The 25546-nt window shown below is 41.1% G+C and overlaps 1 protein-coding gene across 10 annotated transcripts in view; it reads right to left on the reverse strand.

Moving 5' to 3' along the window:
- Positions 1-3216: 3216 nt before the first annotated feature.
- The window catches only part of LOC147034480 (transcription factor COE3-like), a 169641-nt gene continuing 147311 nt past the window's right edge, over positions 3217-25546 (reverse strand). For 2 of the 10 annotated variants that reach the window (XM_085883934.1, XM_085883888.1), the window contains exons 12-15: positions 23739-23940; positions 22912-23091; positions 17888-18085; positions 3217-9100 (exon numbers count right to left, since the gene is read on the reverse strand). In XM_085883934.1, the coding sequence (XP_085740060.1) occupies positions 9009-9100; positions 17888-18085; positions 22912-23091; positions 23739-23940 (672 nt within the window). In that variant the 3' untranslated portion in view covers positions 3217-9008. Of the gene's footprint in view, positions 9133-17887; positions 18086-22911; positions 23092-23738; positions 23941-25546 lie in introns of all 10 variants that reach the window. The other 8 variants (XM_085883896.1, XM_085883906.1, XM_085883960.1 and 5 more) reach the window with 6 other exon arrangements.

The raw sequence follows: 25546 nt of genomic DNA on the forward strand, positions 1-25546 counted from the left end.
AAAACACCTTGTTGATAATGACTTGAATAATTTTCCAACAATTTTCATGTTGTAAGTTTTATGGATAGCCTGTCGATGGGGCCACATTTTTTTAATTTACACTCTATCCCTAAATGTTTGAGGTCAAGGTCATTTGGTGCTCCGGAAAAAAAAAATGGCCATCATTGGTTCACGGATCAAGTTTAAGTCATGGGCAGTCACAGATATAGAGTTATAAGTACTCTTTGTTTTTCAGGTTATGTTGGAAGTTGGCAAATTGGCTCCACAAAGTTTTAGTCGAGAGTAAATATGTCATACACAGCACAACGACGAAGTAAAACGTTAGAATGATACTCTGAGACGGAGTCCGCGATCAAGCCTCAGTGGCTTTATCACAGACATTTCAAACTGAGACAGCGACCCAGCAAGAACCGTTTTCTTCACAATATCAAGAAGTTCCAGAAAGGAGGCAATGTTCACAATCTTCAGCAGAAAGACAGGAGTGAGTATTAACAAGACTGAGTATTAAGAAGTGATCATTGAGGTGGTGAGGCAATAGTCACTCAAAGTCCAAGGAGATGCTCTTGGCAGTGCTCACAAGAACTTGGTCTTCCAGATCCTGAGGGAGAACATGAAACATTATCCATACAAAGTGCAGATGAAACACTCTCTCACAGACAGTGACAAGGCAGAGAAGTTCGGTGACGGGGTAATCTCCTTCAAAACAAAGCACATCTGGACTGCCCATTCCCCTGACCTCAATACCCTGGACTTCTTTCTATGGGGCTATGCAAATAACATTGTTGACAAAGACAACCTCGTAACATCCAGCAGCTCAAGGGATCTATTGAGTTGTGTGTAAGATCCATCTCATCTCTGACATGCAAGAGGGTGACACAAAACTTCTCTGTCAGAGTGAATGCTTGCCTCGCATGCTGTGGAGGTCACATCGAACACATTATTCATGCCGTTTGTTCCATCATTGAAAACCAAAGCAACAAAAAAATCTTCAAACTCTCTACTTTGCGATGAGTGATTGTTAATTTTGAATCATATAATGTGTACCATTTTCAAAATAAAGCATTGAAATCATGCCAAGACTTTTGAAACACCCTGCACTTTGTTAGCCATTTCTCACCTCCTCCAGGAAAACGTACACAATTGCGTCCCATCGTCCAACACTCTTTGATGAATGTTTTTCTAATCTGGCTACAAACTGATTCTCTAATGCCACTGCTGTCCGTCAAAAGCGATGTTAAGCCTATTTGTCTACACTCGCATGTAACCGTTCATCCAATAACACCCTGCGGGAGAATTGACCATGTGTGTCGGTGCCAACCTTCGTAGTCCCTCCCTAAGCCAACCATCAATTTGACCACCATGTCGCATGAGGATCGCTTTTGGTTCCAAATTGCCTTGAGCCACAGGCTCAGCAGACCCCAAGGAGCTCTTTCGGTGAGCCTCCAATGGGAAATTAATTAATTACTTTTTACGCTGCCACATTTTCTACAAAAGAATGAGGATCATGCAGGTAATTGTTTTTCTAAATGAAACGTTTTTGTAGATGGTCATGGCCTGTGGAATACTGACCCTCAGAAAATCTTCATTTTTGCTTTGGGGTGTCACAACTCAATATGGGGCAATCTACATATTACGTACAGAAGGAAAAGGAAGGAGGTGGTTGAAGGATAAAATGAGAACTTTACAGAAGACAATAGGAGGGGTTGGGAATAGATAAGAGTGAATGTGAGGGGAGGAAAGGAGATTATATGTGAAATACATGAAGGGACGTAAATAATCCACCATTTTTGCAGATGTAACACGCAGTCATCTCCAAAGATCGGAAAAATGAAGCGTTCACTTTTGGTGTTTACCGACGCACCCATCCAAGAATACCTTTATAATATCGATCAATTTAACAATTGCTCACACAGTGCTTTCCATTTGATTAAAAAGTCTAAAAGCACCATAGTATAAAAAAAGGAAGAAGAAAGAAAAGTAAATGAAGAAAAAAAGAACTGTAAAAATATGGGATTTTAGGAGAGATTTATAAACCATAATTTACAAGTTTGTGTGCATTTTAAGATAGAGGCATTGCGAGGAGCATATCGGAAGAATGCTTGAAAAACTAGTCTTCATTCTCACTTGAGGGACTATCAAGAAGTTACGGTTGTTCGACTTTATAGCTTTCTCACAGGTGTGTAAGGTATGATTGGTTGAGATCAGTAGGCAGGAACCAATTTGTGTTTGGCTTTAAAGGTTGTCAGTGATATTCTAAAATCTATATGTTGGTGTACTGGGAGCTCGTGAAATATTTTGAGGAATGGAGTGATGCGATCAAATTTACGATTCTACGCTACGAGCGTGGCAGCTGTAATTTGAATAAGATGTAAAGGGCTGGAGAGAAGAAGCAGGCAAGCTTGCTAACAGTCAGTTGCAGTGATCCAAGCATGACATCATGAGTCTTCTGAATTCAGCTTGGGTGGATTTTAGCCTTGGAAGGAAGAATAGGATTGATTCTAATCTGAGAGTATGTCCAGTAGCATTCTGAATTAAGCATGGCCAGGTTATTTCTATGGGAATACAACAAAAAAATAGAATTTTTTTGGCACACAATGTCTAGGCTCATGGAAGAGCAAGATGGCAGAGGGATAAATGGCAATGCAATGGCATTGGCACAACATGTGGACGCAAAGAGGAGGCAAACAAACAGGAGGAGGAGGAAAGTAAAGGAAAAGCAGTAATGTGCAGGTAGATGGGGAGAGGAATGGTAGAGTTGACTGTGGTTAGAATGGCATGTGGATGGAGAGAAGTATGGTAGAATTGGTCCATGGTTAGATGAGGAGAGGTATGGAATGGTTGCCCATGGTTAGAAGGGCATGTAGATGGAGAGAGGTATGATAGGGTTGACTTATGGTGAGATGAGCAGGTAGATGGGGAGAGGTATGGTAGAGTTGACCTGTTGTTAGCTGGGGAGAGGTATGGTAGGGTTGACCCATGCTTAGAAGGGCATGTGGATGGAGAGAGGTATGGTAGAGCTGGTCCATGGTGAGATGGGCAGGTAGCTGGGGAGAAGTATTGTCGTGTTTTCTAATGAGAAGAGAAAAGATCACTGGTTGGGATGGAGGATTACCGTGGTTGTGTTGTACCTCCAACTCAAAACCCTGTGGTGCGGTGGTGTACTGGATAAACTTGAACTTGGAGAGCTATTATATTTTTGATTCAGGAAATATGGAGTAACAACTTGGAATTCCTTTAATAGAATGTGACACCTTTCCATTGCAGGGCACAGCCACATATCGTTGCAACAAAATAATTATATAGGTTGAACATCAGAAAGCATGCCGAACGAGAGAAAACAGTACAAATCTCATTCACAGACAAGAAATACTTTAATTAAATATTGTGTAAAATGCAACACTTCATTTATACAGTTTCCCCCACCCCCCCTCCTTCGAACAAGAAAAATGTACATTGAAAATAACATACTATTAGCACATTAACCGAGCGCCCACCATGCCCATCAGTGACAGGTAAAAAGTCCACGCACCATGGAGGTGCAGAAAAATCTGTTCAAGGAAAGGCTGTACATGTATCAGAAGGGTGCTGGGGTTGAGTGGATTGACGAAGGGGGGGTCAAAATAGTGACTCAGGTGTTAAGCGCTGTGTTGCTTCAAGCATGAAGAGCGTGAGTGTGAACGAAGCACAATCATGCACGAACGTATATAGGACGACAGGAGAAGAAAGCAGCAAAAGGAATCGATTTTGCTCTTGCAACAGTCAATTTTGTGTTAATTACATGAAAAAAAAATGGTGGACATCGAGGCCTCTGAGGGGATTGCATATACAGTGAGCGTTCTCGAACCCCATGCCCCACACTGGCGGATTATTTGGAATCTATGGAAATGGAAAGTTTGCCACGGTGATGCGATTGCTTATCTATCCTTCCTTTGATTATTTCTGATAATATTTTGATTTGCACAATGCATTATTATCGATATGTGCTGCACGCTGCGTACTCGCCGAGCTTCTGATATGAGTATACCATGAGTGTTTCTCAAAAAAGACCAAACATTTTGAGTGCAATGTTCACTCGGAAAAAAAAATTTATTAACAGCTGCTATAACAACAGCGGTAGCGGGAACGACAACAACGACGACGACGACGACGACGACGACAACAACAACGATGACACAGTGAAATGATGCAAATGTTATTCCATGCACGAGGAGTGCTGTAATTCATTGCCAATGGCGTAACATTCCAGGTGTGCATTTTTCATCGTGCATAACATACGCAGCCCCTTTTGGAGCAAAGCCCGAGAACCTTAAGAGGGCATAGCTTGAGGGGCGGAGAAAAGAAAGGATGGAGGGGGACGGGGGTACAAGTTGTAGGTGGATGGGAGGGGGACAAGTATTGGGTGGTTGGTAGGGGGGTATCACTGACTTGAACCAGCTGTTCTTACATGCTGAGTGAGAACTTAAAAGCAGCGAGACAAAGTTTCATACCCATAATAGCAATAATAACAGGGATGATGACCAGTGTGACCACTCCTTGGCTTTTTTTCACAAGATCTTGGCTATTCGTTGTTCACCTTGGCGTCTTGGTTTTCAATAGGTTTTCTTGGCGTATAGGTATTCTATTATTATCATCGCTTTTCCGAAACCTTGTGAAATATTGGCTTTTTTCATTGGCTCACCTTGGCATTTATGAAAATGAGGAGTGGTCACACTGATGATGATGATGATAAAATTACATCGGAGGGGAGAGGGAGAGAGGGAGTGCGTGGGAGCCTCAAATTGGCCTTGGAAGATCTTTCTTTTTTTTGTTTCAAGCACAGCTGAGCCCAAGGCTGCCAAGATGAGCTAAGCAGTCCTATTGGTGACCTCCCTGAGGAGCGAGAGCAGGGTTCTGCTTGCACTGTTTAACAGGCTTGTTGGGGTTGCGTTTGGGGACAATGCGTGTTTAAGGCTAGTAATTCGCATGGAGGGGCTTATGCGATTTGCCTAAACAAACGTCCAGGGTGCGGAGATAACCGCGGCGCTGGGAAACATTCAGCCGGGCTGGGATGTCGGAGGTCGACCTCGAGACGATTTGCGAAAATGGACCACGACATTCACCACGTGACCAGAAGTGCTAACTATAATATGTATAAACAGTATAGTACAAAATAAATTGCAAGGAGTGAGGTTACAAGTTGGCAAACAAAGATTATTAAGACGTTATGGTGTGCTTTGCACAATTAAACTTCATTTTCACAGTCAAAGCAAAACTGGTGATTCCTCTTGTGATAGAGTAGCAGATAGATTAAGACATTTAGGGTAAAATGTGGTCATTTTTAACCAGATTTTTGCCTTTTGTAATTTGTATTTTTTACACTGAGAATGCAGAAGATAAAGAATTTATTTATTTATTTTTCTTATAGGACCATCCAGATATTACGCAGAGCGCTTTGTTCAGCAATTGTAAACACCCCCTCCCCTTAACGCCACAATGCTGGGTCGAAGAACCCCATCCAAAGAATTACGTAACTCCATAATGCTGGACCAACCACCAACTCACTGCCCTGTGCGTTACTTAATATATGGACGGTCCCAACAACGGTCAAAATAGAGGCAAGTGAATGATATTGTGTGAAAGAAAAATTATTCTTCAACAAAGCAAGAAAATAACAGACTGAAACACTGGACGAGTTCAAGTAAAAGTGGAGAGATTAAAGATAGACATGGGAGAAGACGAATTGATTTTTTTTTGCTTTTGAGAATATCAGCATCAGGGAAAATAACAGAAAAAAGAGAAACTTCGGTTAAAGTGAAGGAAAAGGCAAAATTAAAAAATAATAATAATAATATGTGACAATAATCAAATTTTTCACTTGACATCTTCACATGAAAAAATGGACAATTGAGCAACGGATGAAAAATAGGAAATTCTCAACAATTTCTCTGGAGGCAGCCACGTCTTCGGCCACCACGATTATCACATGTGACGTCACTTAAGTGTTCCTGGCTCCATAATTGGCTCTGTCAAACACATGTGATGTCATTAAGGATCTATGGGTGCATGATTGGCTCTGTCAAACACATGTGATGTCATTGAGGATCTATGGGTGCATGGTTGGCTCTGTCAAACACATGTGATGTCATTAAGGATCTATGGGTGCATGATTGGCTCTGTCAAACACATGTGATGTCATTCAGGATCTATGGGTGCATGATTGGCTCTGTCAAACACATGTGATGTCATTGAGGATCTATGGGTGCATGGTTGGCTCTGTCAAACACATGTGATGTCATTAAGGATCTATGGGTGCATGATTGGCTCTGTCAAACACATGTGATGTCATTAAGGATCTATGGGTGCATGGTTGGCTCTGTCAAACACATGTGATGTCATTAAGGATCTATGGGTGTATGGTTGGCTCTGTCAAACACATGTGATGTCATTAAGGGTCTATGGGTGCATGGTTGGCTCTTTCAAACACATGTGATGTCATTAAGGATCTATGGGTGCATGATTGGCTCTGTCAAACACATGTGATGTCATTCAGGATCTATGGGTGCATGATTGGCTCTGTCAAACACATGTGATGTCATTCAGGATCTATGGGTGCATGGTTGGCTCTGTCAAACACATGTGATGTCATTCAGGATCTATGGGTGCATGATTGGCTCTGTCAAACACATGTGATGTCATTCAGGATCTATGGGTGCATGATTGGCTCTGTCAAACACATGTGATGTCATTGAGGATCTATGAGTGCATGGTTGGCTCTGTCAAACACATGTGATGTCATTAAGGATCTATGGGTGCATGATTGGCTCTGTCAAACACATGTGATGTCATTAAGGATCTATGGGTGCATGGTTGGCTCTGTCAAACACATGTGATGTCATTCAGGATCTATGGGTGTATGATTGGCTCTGTCAAACACATGTGATGTCATTACGGGTCTAGGGGTGCATGGTTGGCTCTGTCAAACACATGTGATGTCATTCAGGATCTATGGGTGTATGATTGGCTCTGTCAAACACATGTGATGTCATTACGGGTCTAGGGGTGCATGGTTGGCTCTGTCAAACACATGTGATGTCATTAAGGATCTATGGGTGCATGGTTGGCTCTGTCAAACACATGTGATGTCATTCAGGATCTATGGGTGCATGATTGGCTCTGTCATACACATATGATGTCAATACGGGTCTATGGGTGCATGAATGGCTCTGCCAAACACATGTGATGTCATTAAGGGTCTATGGGTGCATGGCTGGCTCTGTCAAACACATGTGATGTCATTAAGGGTCTATGGGTGCCCGATCGGCTCTGTCATACACATGTGATATCATTAAGGGTCGATGGGTGCATGATTGGCTCTGTAAAACACATATGATGTCACATATACATTTGTCGATGAATGATTGGCTCCATACAACAAATGTGATGTTGCTTGAGGGTCGGCGGCTACATGATTGGCTCTGTCATACACACATGATGTCATGAAGTCCATGATTGGCTCTGTAAACCCATGTGATGTCACATGCAATTGGACCAATTACAGGCAAAGTACGGTCGCCCACAAATAAATAACTGAAAGATTCCATGAGGCTTCGTGTGCTACTTAACAGGTGAATTTATTCACATAATGATGCCAAGTGAAAAAGTTGATAACAATCTTATATATTAAGTCTGTTTTAATTTTCTTTTTGAAATTTTTTTTCGTCCCATTCCAAGTAAACTGAAACAGTTGATTTGGTCAACTTGAAGGTAAATTCTAACGAGTGGTATTAAATTTCAGGTGCATTTCAGACGAGCGAAGGGAATATTACATAAACCGAAATCTGAGTGTTTCAATCATGATGGCAGCCTCAAAGTATGAGAGCGAAGTGAAAGTCAAACGAAAGCACAAGACCAGAGTGGGGAAATGGAGGGGGGTAAAAAACCAAAGGATAGCAATACAGGGTAAGGAGTATACAGCTTCACAAGACTAGTACCAGATCAATTACTTCACAAAACCTTACGGCAAAAAGTCAGGTACACTACTGTACAGAGATTGCAAAAAACTAAGTTTTGTAGCAATAACCTGTGGAACAGGAAGCTCTAAAATATTCATTCAATGTTGTCTACTGTGACCGGGCACTGTGTTCGCAGAACCGAGGCACTCCCTGTGCCTCTAAATAAGGAGCCTTAAATGCATTTGATGGGCAAATGCAGCAGTTACAACGATCGTGTTCAATAGGTTTACAGTACGTTCAGTGAAGAAAAAAATTCCCTTCGTTATTACCCTCAAAGACTATTCCCTTCATGTTTCTGTAGCCATAGTGATGCATGGGGTTGTCCCATGTGAGTGCCCATCCCTCCCCTACCCCTCCCTCCCGAGTTTACATCTGTGCATCAGAAAGGGTGTATATTATTATAGATCACAATGAGAAGGACCAAAATATCTTTCTAAAAACTCTATTCAAAATGCACGGCCATCTTTTTCACAGACTTACCGGGACCCGTCCGATTCCCCGTGATGGACGTGCATTTGCAGGAGCGGCTAAAAAAACCATGTTCTGCTGCTATATGCTTGTTCGACAGGCTGCATTCCACGTTGCATCATTTAAAATGACTAACATTATCATTGTATCCTTACAAAAAGGCTAAAAACACTCCAAGCAAGAAAAGTCCCTCTACCTTGAAACTTTCAAAACTGCATACCCATGACTTTCTTGAATTGCACCGAGGCAGAAACGATGTCCGTTATCCACTTCCCCTTCCTCCTCCTTCGATAAAGTCCCACAATTCCACTTCACGACAAAATAAAAAGTTATATTATATATATATAACATTAAGACAGTGCACCAGGAACATCTTTTTTCTTATATAAATTGTCACTTTTCACCTCCAAATGGATGCTTTCTCTACAAAAAGACTGTCAGTTCCTTCTTTTCATTTTTTGCTTTCACCTTCTTCTTCGGCTTGTCCGGCATCAGTGGCTTTGTAGAGCAACAGGCCGATGAAGAAACATTACCACTTCAGTTTAAGTGTCATCGTCCACGAGAGGAAAAGTAACCCAAACAACTCGCTGTGAGCAGGTGATGTCTCGGAAGGAATTGTCTCTCCAAAGCCCATTCTTCACCTACATCGGAGGCACGACCAATCCAGACATGGCTGAGGAGAAAGAGCAAGCAAAAGTTGATGTCAAATGTCGACTAAGAGGCTTTGAACTTTATTCTTGTTGACTCGTACAATTATTCCTTGCTTCCTGTAAACCTCGCCCTACATTGTTCCGTGAGCACATCGAAAACCAAAGGGCCAAATTTTTAAGACTGCTTTGTAACAGTGCACTCAATGAATATCCTGTGCCGTGTGCACCGAATTGAATAAACATTTAGCACAGGATTTTTTTTTGGAGTTTTTAGCCAGGAATTTAGCAAATGTTTCAATTCATGATGCAATAGACGTGTTAACGATGATTAATTCATTCATTCATTCACGTACCATGCTCTGTACAGAGCATTGGTATTCCTGAAGCAATTTCGTCACTGGGGTTACAATCCCAGACAGTTCACCACTACGACGCAGGATACTTGACCGAGGCTCGAGGGTGCAGGTATTTGTAATTTGGTCAGGGTGCCCACGATAACTCGGCTACTCTTCACGAAGGACACAAGGAAAATTGAACGATGAAAAAGGTTCTCGGCTCTCTGTCATGCATATTGTACCATGTGAGTATAATAATAAATAAAAAAACACATCAGAAAAGTTCAAAATGGCAGTTGTATAATAAGTGGATATATTGTGTAAAACAAGGACAATGAGGGTATGACCGCTGAATTAATTTGGTTTTCTTTCTATATTAAAACTGGCAATTTGCAGCCATTGATTGCAAAATTAGCCATTTGTACTTTTTCAATATCAATAAGTCACCATGTGGTTCCTTTTTGTCTGACACAAAGAAATCTCCCTGATTTAACCTTTCATCATAACCATCCTGAGTATTTTTTTTAAAATGGCCACTGTAGTAGAAGAGATAGTTATTAACTGAAAATTAAAGTGCCTGGAGCACACACTATACACTTTAGTCACGGTAAGTGGTCACTCATAATAGTGAACTAGACGTAAAACATTTTTTATTTTCTGAGTTGTAAAAAAAAAAAGTAGGAGAAACACCAAGCAAAGCACACATTATATTCCAGAAACTTGTTTGGAATGGTGCCCCAGTCTTGCCATGTCACCCGAGCCTCAGCCCTTTAGCGCGGTATGCTTTGGCATGAAAAGCAAGGGATCTGCCTCCTGGCCTCGTGTACTGCCCTGCTCAATTAGGCTTGTTAAAGAGGCACTTGGGTTACCAGTCGGTCAGCAGGACCAGTGTGTGTGATCCTAATTTACCCCTTGGACCGAAAACTACGGCAACAAAGATAGAAGGAAAGAAAAAAGGAATTTTAAAAACATAGGAGTTGGACTGGCACCAGCAAGGAACAGGTGACATATTGAGGGGTGACCCTACGTTCTGCGGCACTGTGGAGCCGTAACCCAGCAATTCGTCTTCCCGAGGGAAAGCGCGCAACGTGCACCGGTCCGAACGCGTCACTCAGCACCAAGCGCGTGCCTCTGTAATGAATGTGCGCACGTTTCCGTGAATAGCAGATCTCTTTCACTCTCACCCTCGGCCTCAACCCCTCATCAAGCACCCCTTTCATTCTGCCAGTACCAGTCCCCCTTCCCCACCTTCTCACCCGACTCTTATCAAAATGGCAAATCGCTGCCGAGATGCGAATCTCCGACCTTAGCATATTGCAAAATGGGTTTTTTTTATTACAAAAACAAAATGGTCGTGGAGTCAAATATCTTGTGGCGGAAATGGGGCGGGGGTTGGACCTCCTCGTACAAGATGGAATAAAAATATGAACGAGAAAATTAAGACAAGACACCAGAGCAGGGAATTGGCACAAAAATAACTGCAGGCTTCCAGAAATGTGCATAAATCGATTGCAGTCATCATGATAACAAAAAGCAATGTTTAAATGATGTGAAATGCAAGCAAATAAGTAATATATACATACAAGGTGTCCATAAAGTCTCTTTACAATTTAAAAAAATTATTACAAAAGCAAATTAATGAATAAACCTGTGGAAATTATTACAAAATGAGGAGTAGATATTGAACTTTTATTGCCTCATTTAATACACTTCTATATGGGCACCATTCATTGCACGAAGCACATCAAGACGGTATAAATCATAAATTATAAAGAGACTTTATGGACACCCTGTATAATAGGCGATAATGCCGTCTCATGTCTGTCTGTCTGTCTGTCTGCCCCACCCTGAAAAACAGAAACACTTCTTGGAGAGAAAAAAATATGCAGCAAAAGTTGCTTAAAATTAATGCAAACGTACAGGAAAAATTATAATTTTTTCAATCTGACCAAAATTTGAACCCAGGAGGTGTATAAGACAACAAACCGCTGATTCAATTGCTCCCATATTTATTCATATAATTTTTTTTATCTCCTGTTAAGATAGATGCTGCAACATATTTGCTGTTAAGAAATATGATTTGGGAATTTCACAATACTCCACACCATATATATATATATATATATATATATATATATATATATATATATATATATATATATATATATATATATATATATATATATATATATATATATATATATATATATATATATATATATATATATATATATATATATATATATATATATATATATATATAGCCTGGTGTTGGCGCAGTGGTTAGGGCAGCGGCTTGGGAACCAAAAGGTCCTGAGTTCAAGCCCCGTTGGGCCACTGAATTAATACACGAGGGGGTTTACTCAGCCTGTCATCCTTCCGAGGTCGGCGAAATGAGTACCAGTGTACTGGGCCGGTGTATACCCTGGTTAAAATAGGTGTACCATATCCCTGTGTTGTAAGAGGCAACCAGGGTTGCGTCAGGAAGGGCATCCGGCATAAAACGTGTGCCAAATCACGATGCGGATCATACGAATGATCCGCTGTGGCGACCCCGAACGGGAGCAGCCGAAAGAAGAAAAAGAAGATATATATATATACATATACATATATATATATATATATAGATATACATACATATATACATATATATATACATATATATATATATATATATATATATATATATATATATATATATACATATACATATATACATATATATATATATATATATATATATATATATATATACATGTATATATATATATATACACATGTATATATATATATATATATATATATGTAATGGTGTCTGTAACCCCCCCCCCCAAAAAACATGGACATGCTCCCCGGAGACAATAAATTATGTAAACGTTGTCTCAGTTAACCCACACCTACGGGAAAATTATTATAAGACTGTAGCCTACTGCCTCAATTTAGCTCTTTCAACCAATGCAAGAATGAAAGGCTTTCTTTTATTTTTATTTTTCAATGTGGTATTTTTACCCTGGGCTTCCAGCTCGTAGTTTTTATAAACACTAGTGCGTGCCCATACGTGCGTGGCCGTACGTGCAATATATATATATATATATATATATATATATATATATATATATATATATATATATATATATATATATATTGTGACGTCAATCATGACGTCATAGCACCGTGTCCTGTCATTGGTTTGGTAAATAAATGGCCATAACTTGGGAACCACTTGTCCGATTAATATCAAACCTTGAAAAGTCACATACTCAGGTCCCCAGCAATATACCTGGCAAGTTTCAATTAGATCGGACCAGTGGTTGTCCAGAAACAGCGGTCACAGACAGACAGACACACAGAGATTGCTGGAATTATAGATAGATCAAGCAGAATGAAAGGATGGAGATCAAAGAGGAAAAACAAGCAAATTAAATCAATGATTTTGAACCCTGTTCCACATCCAGTAATGTTAGATAGTCGAAGAATTACCGATTACTTAGAATACCATTGCTGTGGGGAGATTATGGAAGTGACAAAATTTTCAACACAATCTACTGCATATTCATTTAGACTACTTCCAGACATTTACACGACTTACACTACTTGTTATCTTGCCAAAACGAAGTTTTTGCAAGATATGTTAGTCAGCTTGTATGTTTTTTGTTGTTGTTTTTTTTTTTTTTTTGGTCTGCAATCACGTATAAATCACTCTGCAGAGCACAGTTATCATTGGAAATTTTTGTAACTTCGCATATCAGAGGCCTATAGAGGTCCCTTTCAGCGCATAAAATTTTGAAGGTCAAGATCAAAGGTCAAGGTCACTTTGTCGCAAATCAGGGAAGTCGACGAAACCCTTATTTTTTGAGTAATTTTGATCGGATCGTCTTCAAACTTCATGGGAATTTCGTTCATTTTCTGGCGCTCAGCTGATTAATTTTTGGTGGCGATTGGCCTTGACCTTCATGGTTAGCGCCTGAGGTCAAACATATTTGACCCCAAGGTCAAATTTTCAAGTTTTCGGAACCATATCGTGTAGTACCTCAACTTGAACACCTCGATGAGTGCTTTCTAGATATGTCAAGCTTGAGACATTATGATGTCATTTGGTGACGTTATGAGGCAAACGCATATTTTTCATGGTTACTCTGTAGAACGATTCTCATCGGAATCTCTCGTAGGCAGACATTCCTCAAGGAGTCGCTCCTGGTAGATAGCAGCTCTGTTCACCTCAGTGTGACCTTGAAGAAGTCACACGTGGTCACCTTTTGGCAAGATACAGGTCACCCTGCGGGTGACATTGGTTTATTATAGCTGTTGAAGGTCCTGGAGAAGAGTTTGAGCCTTATACTCATGATCAGAATGTCCTGCATTATAACAAGGGAAAGCAGTAAGAGTCAACGACAATGAGTTGAAGAACATCATGTGGAGACCAGACCAGTTGGAGAAGGCAGATAATCGCACCCTGAAGGTCGTTAATGTACCAGCTGTTTTTTTTTTTTTACCAACAGTCCAATAGTGGTGTGACGGTTCTCCTCAAACTAACTCGACTGCCCGCAGATTCGAATCCAACTCCTAACATTTTGCAAACCCAAAGCTGGATTTTAACCCACAACATCTGGGGATGCCAGTCCATTTATGCACCAAAAGGTTGCCACAGTACCTTAAATATCATTAACAGAACTTGAGTGAAAATAGTTTCATTGAAATCATGATGCTATGTTATCCTCAACATGGCGTGTAATGACTTGGTGGCATAATGGTTAAAGCGTCTGCTCTGAGTCATGGAGGTCAGCGGTTTGAATCTGACCATGGCGATGTCGTACAAAAGACATAAAAAAATGATACGTGCTGCTTCCTTGCTTGATGTTTGGCATTTAAAAAGGATAGAGTATGCACAAACAACCACAGGTTGGCAACCATTACACAGGCTTGATGGGCCTAATGGCCTCCTCCTACATTGAGGCTCCTTGTAAGGGAATTCATATGAAACAACCCAAGATGGGCCTGTGTTCCATTCCAGAAATAGGAAGATCCCTTCATTATGTACAACTACATGTAGTTGGTAGACATCATGTTTCGATATTAAAACGGAGTTATTTAAGGGCTGACATTTCAAGAAGTGACTAGGTTTGCACTCAGAATTTTAACTCAAGACGATCTGCTGCTGCAGGAACAAGTCATTGCCTAATCACGTTGCATTTCACAAGTGACAGCGCTAATAAAACGAATTTGTTGCCAGTCACGGAGCTAATTAGCGAGAGGCTGTAAACAAACAGTGGAGCAAAGTTATTGTGAGTGTCCAGAGGAGCATATACAAAGCTCAGCAACAGCAAAATCATGCAGAAGAAGCTATTTTATTCGGGATCTCTCGTGGGGGAAGTGAGTGCAGGAGTAGCTTGTAGTGAATGTCGGATGGACACCAAAATATTTTACAAACCCATTGGCTTTTAGAGGAATAAGAAAAAGGTTTTCTTGTGCAAGAGGTCGGCCTTAAACTATCTGCTGGTAACGTATTAAAACAGCCTTTCTCGTTGTGCAAGTCTGAGCCACATTTACCAAACCAGATTGAGCAAACGTAAACGGAATATCTTTGGGTTCAAGGTAGACTGTATGATAGGCCTTGTGTTTGAACATCCTTGCCAGGCATTCTCAAAAGTTATGGAATTGCAGGCATAATGTTCGACTGACCCCGTGATTGCTTGCAATCCAGCCGAAACTAGCAGTTTTGCAATGTCTATTGATAATTACCAAGCTGCAATGGTCTAAGCAGTTGCCAAAGGTTGCCTGCCACTGTGTTCGAGGGACTGCTGTTGTGCACCAACTTTGGCAGTGGGCCTCCGGGTGATATCGTTCACTGTCGCATAGCCTTACATCTCACGGTAACCATTCGCCCATCTGCTCAGATGTGAACATAAAATGACAACTATTTGAATGCACGCCAACAGCATTCAGTCTGTGCACGATGGAAACCTTCCGCCAGGGGCTACTTGCACTCTGCCAGACTGGTCACGTGATATAAGGCCAGGTTCCTTTGCATGGAAATGAAGACATTTGTGGTGTGGACAATGGTGGTAGACACTGACTCGGTGTCTACCAGTCAGCAAATGTTTTCCTTTGTTGTGATATTGTGGATGTGTTAAACATGATGCTTAAAGTGCTGTTGTAGAAACGTTCTTTAATAATTATTTGTGATGGGACTGATGAGCGAATCAACAGAAACGCAAATTATCCGATGGCAATGCACGCTGCGACTAGCTTCACTCGCATAAATATCAGGCAGGCATCGCTTATGAACTTGCTGTTCGATGAGCTTCGATCTTGTGTATAAAAGCAAAAAACAAATTAACCAGTCAAGATCACATGGTATCAAGATGAGTAAAAAGAATGATGCGATTTTTTGGAGAAATTAATACTATAAAATCAAGTTATTGTTTTTTGATTCAAGCAACACAGCAATCAAACTAGAGGAGGAGCACTCGGGAGAGTGCAAAACCTCCGCCGCCAATACTGCTGGGTCACTCAAGTGAACCTTATATCTTATTCATTAAATATGATGTCAACAGTGGACGGTTATAGTTCTTTTCTCCAACATTTTTTTTTGGGTGGGGGGGGGGGTTGGAAATCACTTAAAACATGTAGAAATGCAAAAAAAAAAAAAAATTTCTCTAACAATTTCTTTTTGGGGGGGGGGGGGAACAAAGTCCAAAATCTAATGGTATGATCCTTGGACCATACCTAACCCCCCTACCAAGTTTCGTCGAAATCCGTCGAGGAGTTTTTTCCATAATACTGTTCACAAACAAACAAACAAACAAACAGAAAGGGGTGAAAACAGTAACCTCCAATCTTCGATGGCGGAGGTTAACAAAAGTGGAATTTCTTAAGATATTATATTTTGCGAAATAAATATTTAGTGAGATATGAAATGCATTTGATCCTTAAGCCATTAGATATATTGATTTGTCCAGGAATCAAATAATCTCAAGGTAGAAAACACCATAAATTGATGGTACTGGCCAGGAGGTCTACCAACTAAACAGGATGGCCAACACCAAGAATAGCAGCCTGACAATTTAGGGTCTGTGGGGTAAAATCTGGCTCACGGCAGCGGTGTAAGAGATGTAGATTATATCAGCTTCTGGAACCTCACTTATTCACAACAGAATTACCATGAAGGTATCTGATGCTAAAACCCCAGCTGGCTCAAAACGACCCTTATGGGAGGGTGTAGTATTCTGTCTGCCCTGCCTGGTCTGATCTCGTCGAATTCTAGTGGCACAGGTACACACACTGTGTGGTTGACTCAATTCTCCCAGAAGAACCTTCTTCTTTTTCTTGCATAAGGCAGCATAGCTGCCGGGGTAGCTATCATTTCTTGGAAGCACGACTGTGTCACTGATGCAGCGCCCCTCTACCAGTACACACTGGTACTCATTTCACCGACCTCTGAAGGATGACAGGCTGAGTCAACCCACTGGTGTATTAATTCAGCAGCCAACCGGGCTTGAACTCAGGACCCTAGGATCCCAAGCCGCCACCCTAACCACTGAGCCAACACCAGGCTCCAGAAGAACCTGGCATGGGCACTTAATTGCCCCAGGGAAACCTGGGAATGGGCATGAAAATGCAAACAATGAAAAGGCAGAGTTCCTGAATTTCCCAGAATTGCATAAAAAGACTGAATTCCAAGAAGAAAGTCACCTAAATTTTGGCATAAACATCTGTATTATTTATGTTTTTCATTTTCATTATTTTGTGTTTATAAAGGTGTCAAGGCTTTAGGACTAACAGAGAGCATAACAACAGTGTTAGCAGAGAAAATGGGCCAAAGGGGGTAAAAGGGTGAGAATAGGGTCTCAGTGGGTATTGTAAAGCTCAGCAGTAGAAAAGGGAGAGACCATGAGATGGTGGTTGGCTGCAGACTTAAAATCCTTGAGGGAAGAGCTTAAGACAATGGACTCCGAAAGACAGTTCCATAGGTGAGAAAAGAGGGGAATGAAGGAAGTAGTTTGTTTGAACAGGGTAAAGACGAATGGAGATATCTGGAGGTTCTAAAGGTGAATGAATACACGGGCACAGTAAAACTTTCTTTGTGGATATTCCATTTGATGGTGCTATTAAAACAGACAGAGTTTGTAATGTCTTTCATTTAGAAGGGCCACCTGTTAAGGTGAGCCGACATTATCGACTGCAGGTGTCAGAACAGCCATTTGTATGTGACTTATTGAGCATGTGGACAATGGTGGAATGCTGTTTGTGAGCAAAATCATAATGTATAACGTATTTTTAATAACCCACTCAATGGTGTGCTTTCACGTGATAATGTGGATGGTGATGCACCATTACCTATTCATATGCATGGAAAACGGAGATGCACGATAGTTTACAGGCATGCATGAAAAACTATGACACACCCTGGTTTGGTGATACAGATGTGAAAACATGAACCCACCTTGGAGTGTGCTGCCAGTGGACCCTGTGCAGCTGGGAGGAGGAGAAGGCTGTGGTCGAACTACTGGGGCAAAGGCGCTCTTCTGCTTGACTGCGGAGAGCATGTGGGCAGGGGAGAATGAGAAGGCGCCCGGCGGAATGCTACCGTTTGAAGGAAGGGTGATAGAAGAGGCAGCCAAAGGTGGACTCGACGGCACGACTGTGATTGCAGTTTGGCGTGGTGCACATTCGAGAGATGATGAGTTGAGCATGGTTGCAAAGGTGATGGAAGTTGGAATGTAGGCAAAGAAATGTTTGGAGAGATTGAGGAAAAGAGGCGCAAGGGTGGTATGGAGGAACGGAAGATTGGGGAAGATGTGCAGTTAGAGAGAGAGAGAGAGAGAGAGAGAGAGAGAGAGAGAGAGAGAGAGAGAGAGAGAGAGAGAGAGAGAGAGAGAGAGAGAGAGAGAGAGAGAGAGAGAGAGAGAGAGAGAGAGAGAGAGAGAGAGAGAGAGAGAGAGAGAGAGAGAGAGAGAGAGAGAGAGAGAGAGAGAGAGAGAGAGAGAGAGAGAGAGAGAGAGAGAGAGAGAGAGAGAGAGAGAGAGAGAGAGAGAGAGAGAGAGATGTGGTGTTGATGAAGTGGTAATAAATGAGGCATGCAATGTGAGTGAAAGAATGGGGTAAATAAGAATAGAAATGAATCATTGGTAAGGGGAGACAAGAAGGGAAGGGAGGAAAAAAAGGCCGAGGTTAGTTGTGCTGTTGAAGCGTTTGAAAGTTTTTTCACTGCATGTTAGTCTGGTATCACTGCTGTCATGATTTGGTGTTTCTCTGAGCCAAAGGTCAACTTCCCTTTAAAATGCTTGGCAGAGATACTATTACCAATTATCAGTCACCCTTCCTGAGTGAAAAAAGGGTCACAGTATTTCCAAGCAGTCAAGCACATTGCGCGGACGCTGAAAAATCACAGACACGTCCACGCTTTGCATGCATATTGCGCAAGCATCAGTTGCGGCCTGGGAACTGGAGAGAAAACAGGCAAGGAGGGAAGATGGAAATGATCAGAGAGTGCCAAGCAAAGTGATAAGATTCAGGGCACAAAGGCGGGAATGGACGTGGAAGAACAAACAGGGTGATCCGCATTCATGCACATAAGTCCGGGTGGAATAGCGAAAAGGAGGTCAAAATCACCAAAATGGAAGTGCGTTCTACAAGAGGAAAATCCATTACTCGCCCAATGGGACTCAACCACGTGATTTACTTCGACAAAAAAAATGCTCATTCAATACACTTTAGTGTTCCTTTCAACAAGCATTCCAATTTCACGTACTTACAACTGCGTTCCACAAAGTTAGTGTGCACCATCAGTGCACTATGCGTTATCCCACTACATCCTAAATACAGTACTATTAAAAGCAGTTTTGTACTTCATTACTGCCCTAATGGAATGGCTTCCTTAGGTCCAAAATGGCTCGGTGAACGCATAAAATTACTTCTGTTACATTCCCAAACTCGATCACATTAGACTCAAACTATATGAGATGAAAATAATTACAGCAATGAGAATGACCTCATTATAATGAGTTGGCATATATCAAGAAGCAAATGATGTCATAGAATGATGTTCATTGAACAAATGCTGTCATACAAATTGAATAAATTGGACATGTTGTGGTGTCATGCTTACTGTGTGCTCATGAGTGATGTTAGGGAGGCAAAGTTTTTAAAATAAGCGGTTGCCCTGTGCCATGCTCCAACTCGCCCTGCGCAACGACAGTAACGTTTGTGCATTATAGCCGCCGGGTCGACAACAACCCCGTATTTAAAAATGTACGCTGCGTTTGAGAATTTCTCTGCAAGTGTCACGGAAACATTTGTTTGGGGAAAAGTTTAGATCTTCTTCTTCTTCTTCTTCTTCTTCTTCTTCTTCTTCTTCTTCTTCTTCTTCTTCTTCTTCTTCTTCTTCTTTTTGTTGGAAGTAAAAAGAGTCCGTAAGATTTTTAGCCCGAGATCATTCACGAAGCTTAGTTACCAAACATGGGAACATTCTCCAAGGCAATCAGCAATTCACGAGCACAACGATGTCGGCGATAACGAACATTGTCGAGAGAAATATCGAGAAGGGTAAATTCCACTGTGGGAACTCGCAATAAACTATGAGATTGTGAATATGGTTTATCATAGCCACATGACATAAATAATTATAGTCTGAGCTCATCAAAAGAGTACTTAATTTTGTATGTTTTGAGGGGCTTATACTCACAATACTGTAGTCCAAAAAACAGCTTGGTTTTTCAATTTTTACAAAAGATTAAGCATCCATGATTAAAAACTATTACAGGCCTGTGCTCACGGCAGAGCTTTGGGGCCCTCACAAAAAAATCCAGAAGGGTATCAAGGGTAGAAACAATCCAGGGTGCCGGCAATAACTCATCAACCATTCAGGAAAGACATTGTGGGATCATTAACGTCCACCAACGACTGCTGTTGGCAGACAGGTCATCTAGCTTAACGTCCTTCCGATGGATGGTGCCCACATTGATGCCTCATCCTCTGTGTAAAACACCAGAATGAAAGTTTAGAACTGGGTCGAGATTTTAACCCTGGCTCGATAGCTGACTGGCGAGTTTGCATACATCTTGGCTATCCTAACAGCCTATTAAGTGATTATTTGGATAAGTATTCCTTCCTCATCTAATATATCAAGCTCATTGTAACTACTGACTCACTGACTGACTGACACTCATTGACTGACTCGCTGCTGACCGATATAAAGATCGATACCTTCCAGGTGACGTAGAAAACCAACATTTTGCGTGCTGATGGACATCGAAGCCAATACACTGAGAAAAATCGCAGAACCATCGGAAAGCATCCAGAAAGGAAAATATAAATAAATGAATATATAAATTTAAAAATGCAGGTGAGCGACCTGAGACAATGTGGAAGAATGGTAATTTTGCGTGCCGACGGACATCGAAGCCAATACACCAGGAAAAATCACGGAACTGTCGGAAAGCATCCGTAAATTAAAATATAAATGAATGTAAAAAGAGAAAGAAAATAAATTAATAAAAAAATCAAATGCAGGTGAGCGACCCGATTCAATGGGGATTCAATGGGGATTCAATTCGATTCAATGGGGAAGTATGGTTCGTTATTGCTTCCAATGTGTAAGCATACCCTGCCAGTTCATCATATATACTTCTATATTGAAAAATACAAAACGGAATTCCTGAGGCTATTGAAAAAATATTGTTCTGATTAAAGTTTTTATGCCCCTCGAGTAAACACTGCTCCAAAAATTAGAGTACAGCATTTTTTTTTTCCTGATGTTCGAACAATGATCAGATTATACGTAGCTCATCGCTGTCCATATCATGGAAATGTCCAAATATAATGAAAGCCATCTTGATATGTTTCATTCTGAATCTAGATTGCACAGTCCACTGGTCAAATTGATAAAAACAAAAACTACGAGTTGTCATCATATTTGGTGTTGCGTGAAAAATATAAAACTAACACAACTAACATAACAGGTCACATGCTTTGTATTGCAAGGGAACCCTGTGGTTACGTGTGTGACCGTTGACACATGTTAGAGAGCATTTACAATACTTCAGAACTTTCGTTATGCTTGACCAATGCTGGAGTCGTATCTACTCTGATTTTCTATCATTTTGAAACTTAAATTTTCTTTTCATACTTCCACTTATTGTCTGGCATGATTTCAAGCTTTCAACTGATGATGATCAACAGTGCATCGCTATTGCTATCGAGTATGAGGGCACCACTGATGCAATGGCCCTATTACCAGCTCACTGGTACTCATTTTGCTGACCTTGGAAGGATGACAAGCTGAGTCAACCTTACCTGGTGTTAATTTAGCAGCTGATGGGGCTTGAACTCAGGATCCCTAAGATCCCAAGCCCACCACCCTAACCACTAAACCAATTTAAGATCCCAAGCCCACCAACCTAACCACTAAATCAACAACAGGCTTCAACTATTTTTTACCGGGGCCATGTACTTGTCCAATCCTCATAACCTGCCGAGGTCACATGCGATCTTCCAGAAACCCACACCTGGTTACTCTTTCCAATTCTGAGTTGAACATGAGTCTTCATTCCTTCATACTTTTATCCTCCCATCTGTCCGTTGGACTCCCTGTATGTCTTATGCCCTACCTACCAGGCCTTCAAGAGTGCTGCTCATCGTCACCTCATCCTTTCTCCCATACCCCACACCCACTACTTTCTTCTACTCTCACTGAACCCCTTCACACCCACTTTCCTTTTTGCCACTCACATGCGATGTCTTTTTCCACCCTTTGGTCTTCCATAAGTTTACTAACAAATTGCCTGATGTAATTTTGCTCCTGTATGAGTCTAAATTTGTGTATACAAAAAAATGAAAATAATAAATCCCATTACCCAATTTCCCCAATGATGCATCAAATGCCCATGACAAGTCGTTCGCAGCTCACGAGTGAAATGGATGTCGGACTGGACATTAATCCATGATTATAGGGCGCTACAATAGCATCCGTCATCATGAGAAAAAATTCAGCAATTGAAATGCAGGGTCACAGCACACAATGGATGACTTGTTTCATTCACATATTATGTATGGAAAAAGCGATGGCATTTTTTTCCCTTCCCTCCCTATCTCCTCTTCCTTTTTCCCCCACTCCTACTTTCTCTCCACATTTCATATCCTAACTTTTCACAATTGTATTTTTCAATACCTTGTGTATGTAACGACGACCCCAAAATAATCCAACCCACACAAATAGGATTATTCCGAACACTCGGGAAGAGATGCACCTTTTGTTCATTCCAAATTCGACCACCTTTATTTTATAATTTTACATTGGTGGTAGAATTTCACTTTCGTCTTATTTTCTCTTATAAAGTGACATTTCATCACTCAATTTTTTTCAGCATAAAATAATTGTTGTGTGGACGCATATCGTTTCATCGAAATATTAGGGCCTGAGTTCAGGAGCATGGTCATGGCAAGCGCTGGCCTCCGACCGAAACTCACTAGCGTACGGGGAGGTGGCGGACGTTCCATTGAGGAAACCTGGAGAACCAGGTACGCCCAGGTTAGCCATGCTGTTGCCGTAACCGTTCATGGTGTTGGAGCCACTGTAGTTGGACTGTTGTGGTGTAGAACTCGTTACGTATCCACGAGGAGAGACGCTGCTGGTGTTCCGGCTGTAACCTGGAGAAGCCACATATAACATTATGTGTTATCTCGCACGTTGGTAGAAACATCCTGCATTTGGCTCGATCATTTGCACCTTTTTCGCAATTCCATCCCTGAATGAATTTAGAAAATTGAGCAAACTTTTGAGTCATAAAAGGTGTAAAGAGGAAAATGCAAGCAAAGACATGAACATACGCAAGATAGATTATTTCAAGAACTAACAACAATTACTAACCCACTTAATATAGTCTCAGTTTGATTCTCAACCTAACCATAGACTGTTGCACTGAAGCTTTGCAGACATTGTGTTTCATCAATCAGTGCACTGTCCCTTGGATGAAACTTTAAGCCGGGTCTTCCATCTACGAGCATTCACTGGCAGACATTTAAAGATCCCAAGGTGCATTTGGAAAAAAACAGGTATACCAGTGTGTGTTGGTACCCCAACGAAATTCCAAATTTCTGCCCTCACCTACAAGGCACTGCATCAGGTGCTCAGCCATGCCTCAGTAATGATTCAACCAGCAGACTGAATTGCTAATTGAATCCAGGTATAGTTTACATATTTTTAGTTGATGATCATGTATTTATTTTAATACACTATGCTCTGATACTTAACGAGGCAATCTGGAAATTGGTTGCCCAATCATCATCCTCCTTACCAGCAGCATGTCCCAGCATTGCCTGCTCGACAGATTGGCCCGTCTCAGCAACGCTGACGGCCAACTGACCACCAAAGGAGTTAACCCCCATCATGGCCGCGTGGTGTGCCGGAGAACTGGCTAGTGCCGGAAGTTGATTCTGAGGTCGGGGAACGGTGTACAAAGCCTCTGCAATGTCTGCGGCACGTTTGAGGATGATCTCCTGTGAATACAATCACAATGATAAGTGAATTACTTGCATGGTAAAACAACACCATTGGTAGTTTCAAGAGCTTATTCAAAATATCATTTTTCAAAGTTCTTGTTTTTTTTTTTTTTGTGAAAAACAAAACCAAACAAGAGTAAAAACAAACACTGGTATCTTCAGATGTGTAGCATCAAGGGACATGTATTGCAAAACCGGAAGTATTTTCAGTGACGTCTCAAGTCATTTATTCAGATATTTAATTTTTATTATTTTACTTATGAGCCTCACGTATGCATATTGATTTAAATTTAACTTCCTGTACAGAACTACAAGAGGCATTAAAGAGGTTGTATGGATGACCTACTGACAAGAGCCCAAGCCATGTCAAAGTTTATTTTTCAATACCAAGTATATTTACCTCATAAAAATGTATGAGTGTGCGCGTGTGTGTACAATTTTTGGGGGTTTTGCCGCACCTTTTTGGGACAACAAATAATTCCAACTACCGCAACAAATAATTATTATAGATTTCTGGCAGGTCATGTGTTGTCATGAATATCTCATTCATGGAACTCTTTCAATGTCCACTTAAAATGAGTTTCATGTTTTTGGTATGAAAAAGCAGTTTGCACCCATGAAAAAACCCCATTCTGTTTATTTTGACTCATCTTGTGGGTTTCAGTTGATAAATGATCCTATCGACAATGCACAGCGAAGTTTCCATGCATGGTGTAAAAACAAACCTTCATCAAGTGTACTTTTCAGATACCTATTTACCATTGTCTGGACTATGGCTTTCCTTATTGAGTGTATCTTCCAGGGCAGTGCTTTTTCAAGGTATTTTAGGGGACCACATGAAACTAGTTGGAGGGCCTTTCCAGAGTGATGTCACATGGGGAAAGTTTTTTGCTGCTTGTGTGTTTGGGTTGTTTGGTGGAAGCTTCAACAGTAATTACAAGTCTGCTTGTATATGAATTGTTGCTTCAAGTCCATCATAAAGATGTTAAGCTGGATGTCCTGTCTCTCTGCATTGGTTGTTGTTGTTGGACGTTAATAATCCCACGGTGTCTTTTGAGAAGATTTAGAGAATTATCACCGTACGTTGAACAAATTACCAAGTTGGGAAGGACGCATCTGGAAAATCCGGAAAACTAGGAGAGCATTTCCTGCTACCTTCTGTCGAACACCAAGCCTGGCCAGCCGGTTCGTGAAAGGCCTGCACTCCAAAATGCTCCCTGCCTGACCCTACAAGAAGGTGTGAATGCTTGGGGCCATTGAATGAGTCATTGTAGTAATGATTTGAGCCATGATTGTTGAACACTGGAGGACTGAGTCATTAGTCGAAACTAAAGTCTTGAAACATTGTTGTACGATGTGATAAAACCAACAAGTAAAACAAGGCGATGAGAACTTATTGTGTTTTTGCACCATACACTGAATAAAAATGCCACTCGCTTGATGAAAGCATAGCAGGGAGTTCATTGCTAATTCCTTATTGAACCATAGTCTGTTTATTGCCAGTGGAATTAGTTGCTCATTGCCATTTTCATCATTGCCTTTTTGCCTTTGAGGCCATTACAGCTGATGGCACCACAGCCTTGTGGTCATTAGCACTAATATT

Source organism: Eptatretus burgeri, chromosome 1, assembly GCF_056783735.1.
Source record: "Eptatretus burgeri isolate ZD-2024b chromosome 1, Ebu_testis_v1, whole genome shotgun sequence".
Taxonomy (NCBI): Eukaryota; Metazoa; Chordata; class Myxini; order Myxiniformes; family Myxinidae; genus Eptatretus; species Eptatretus burgeri.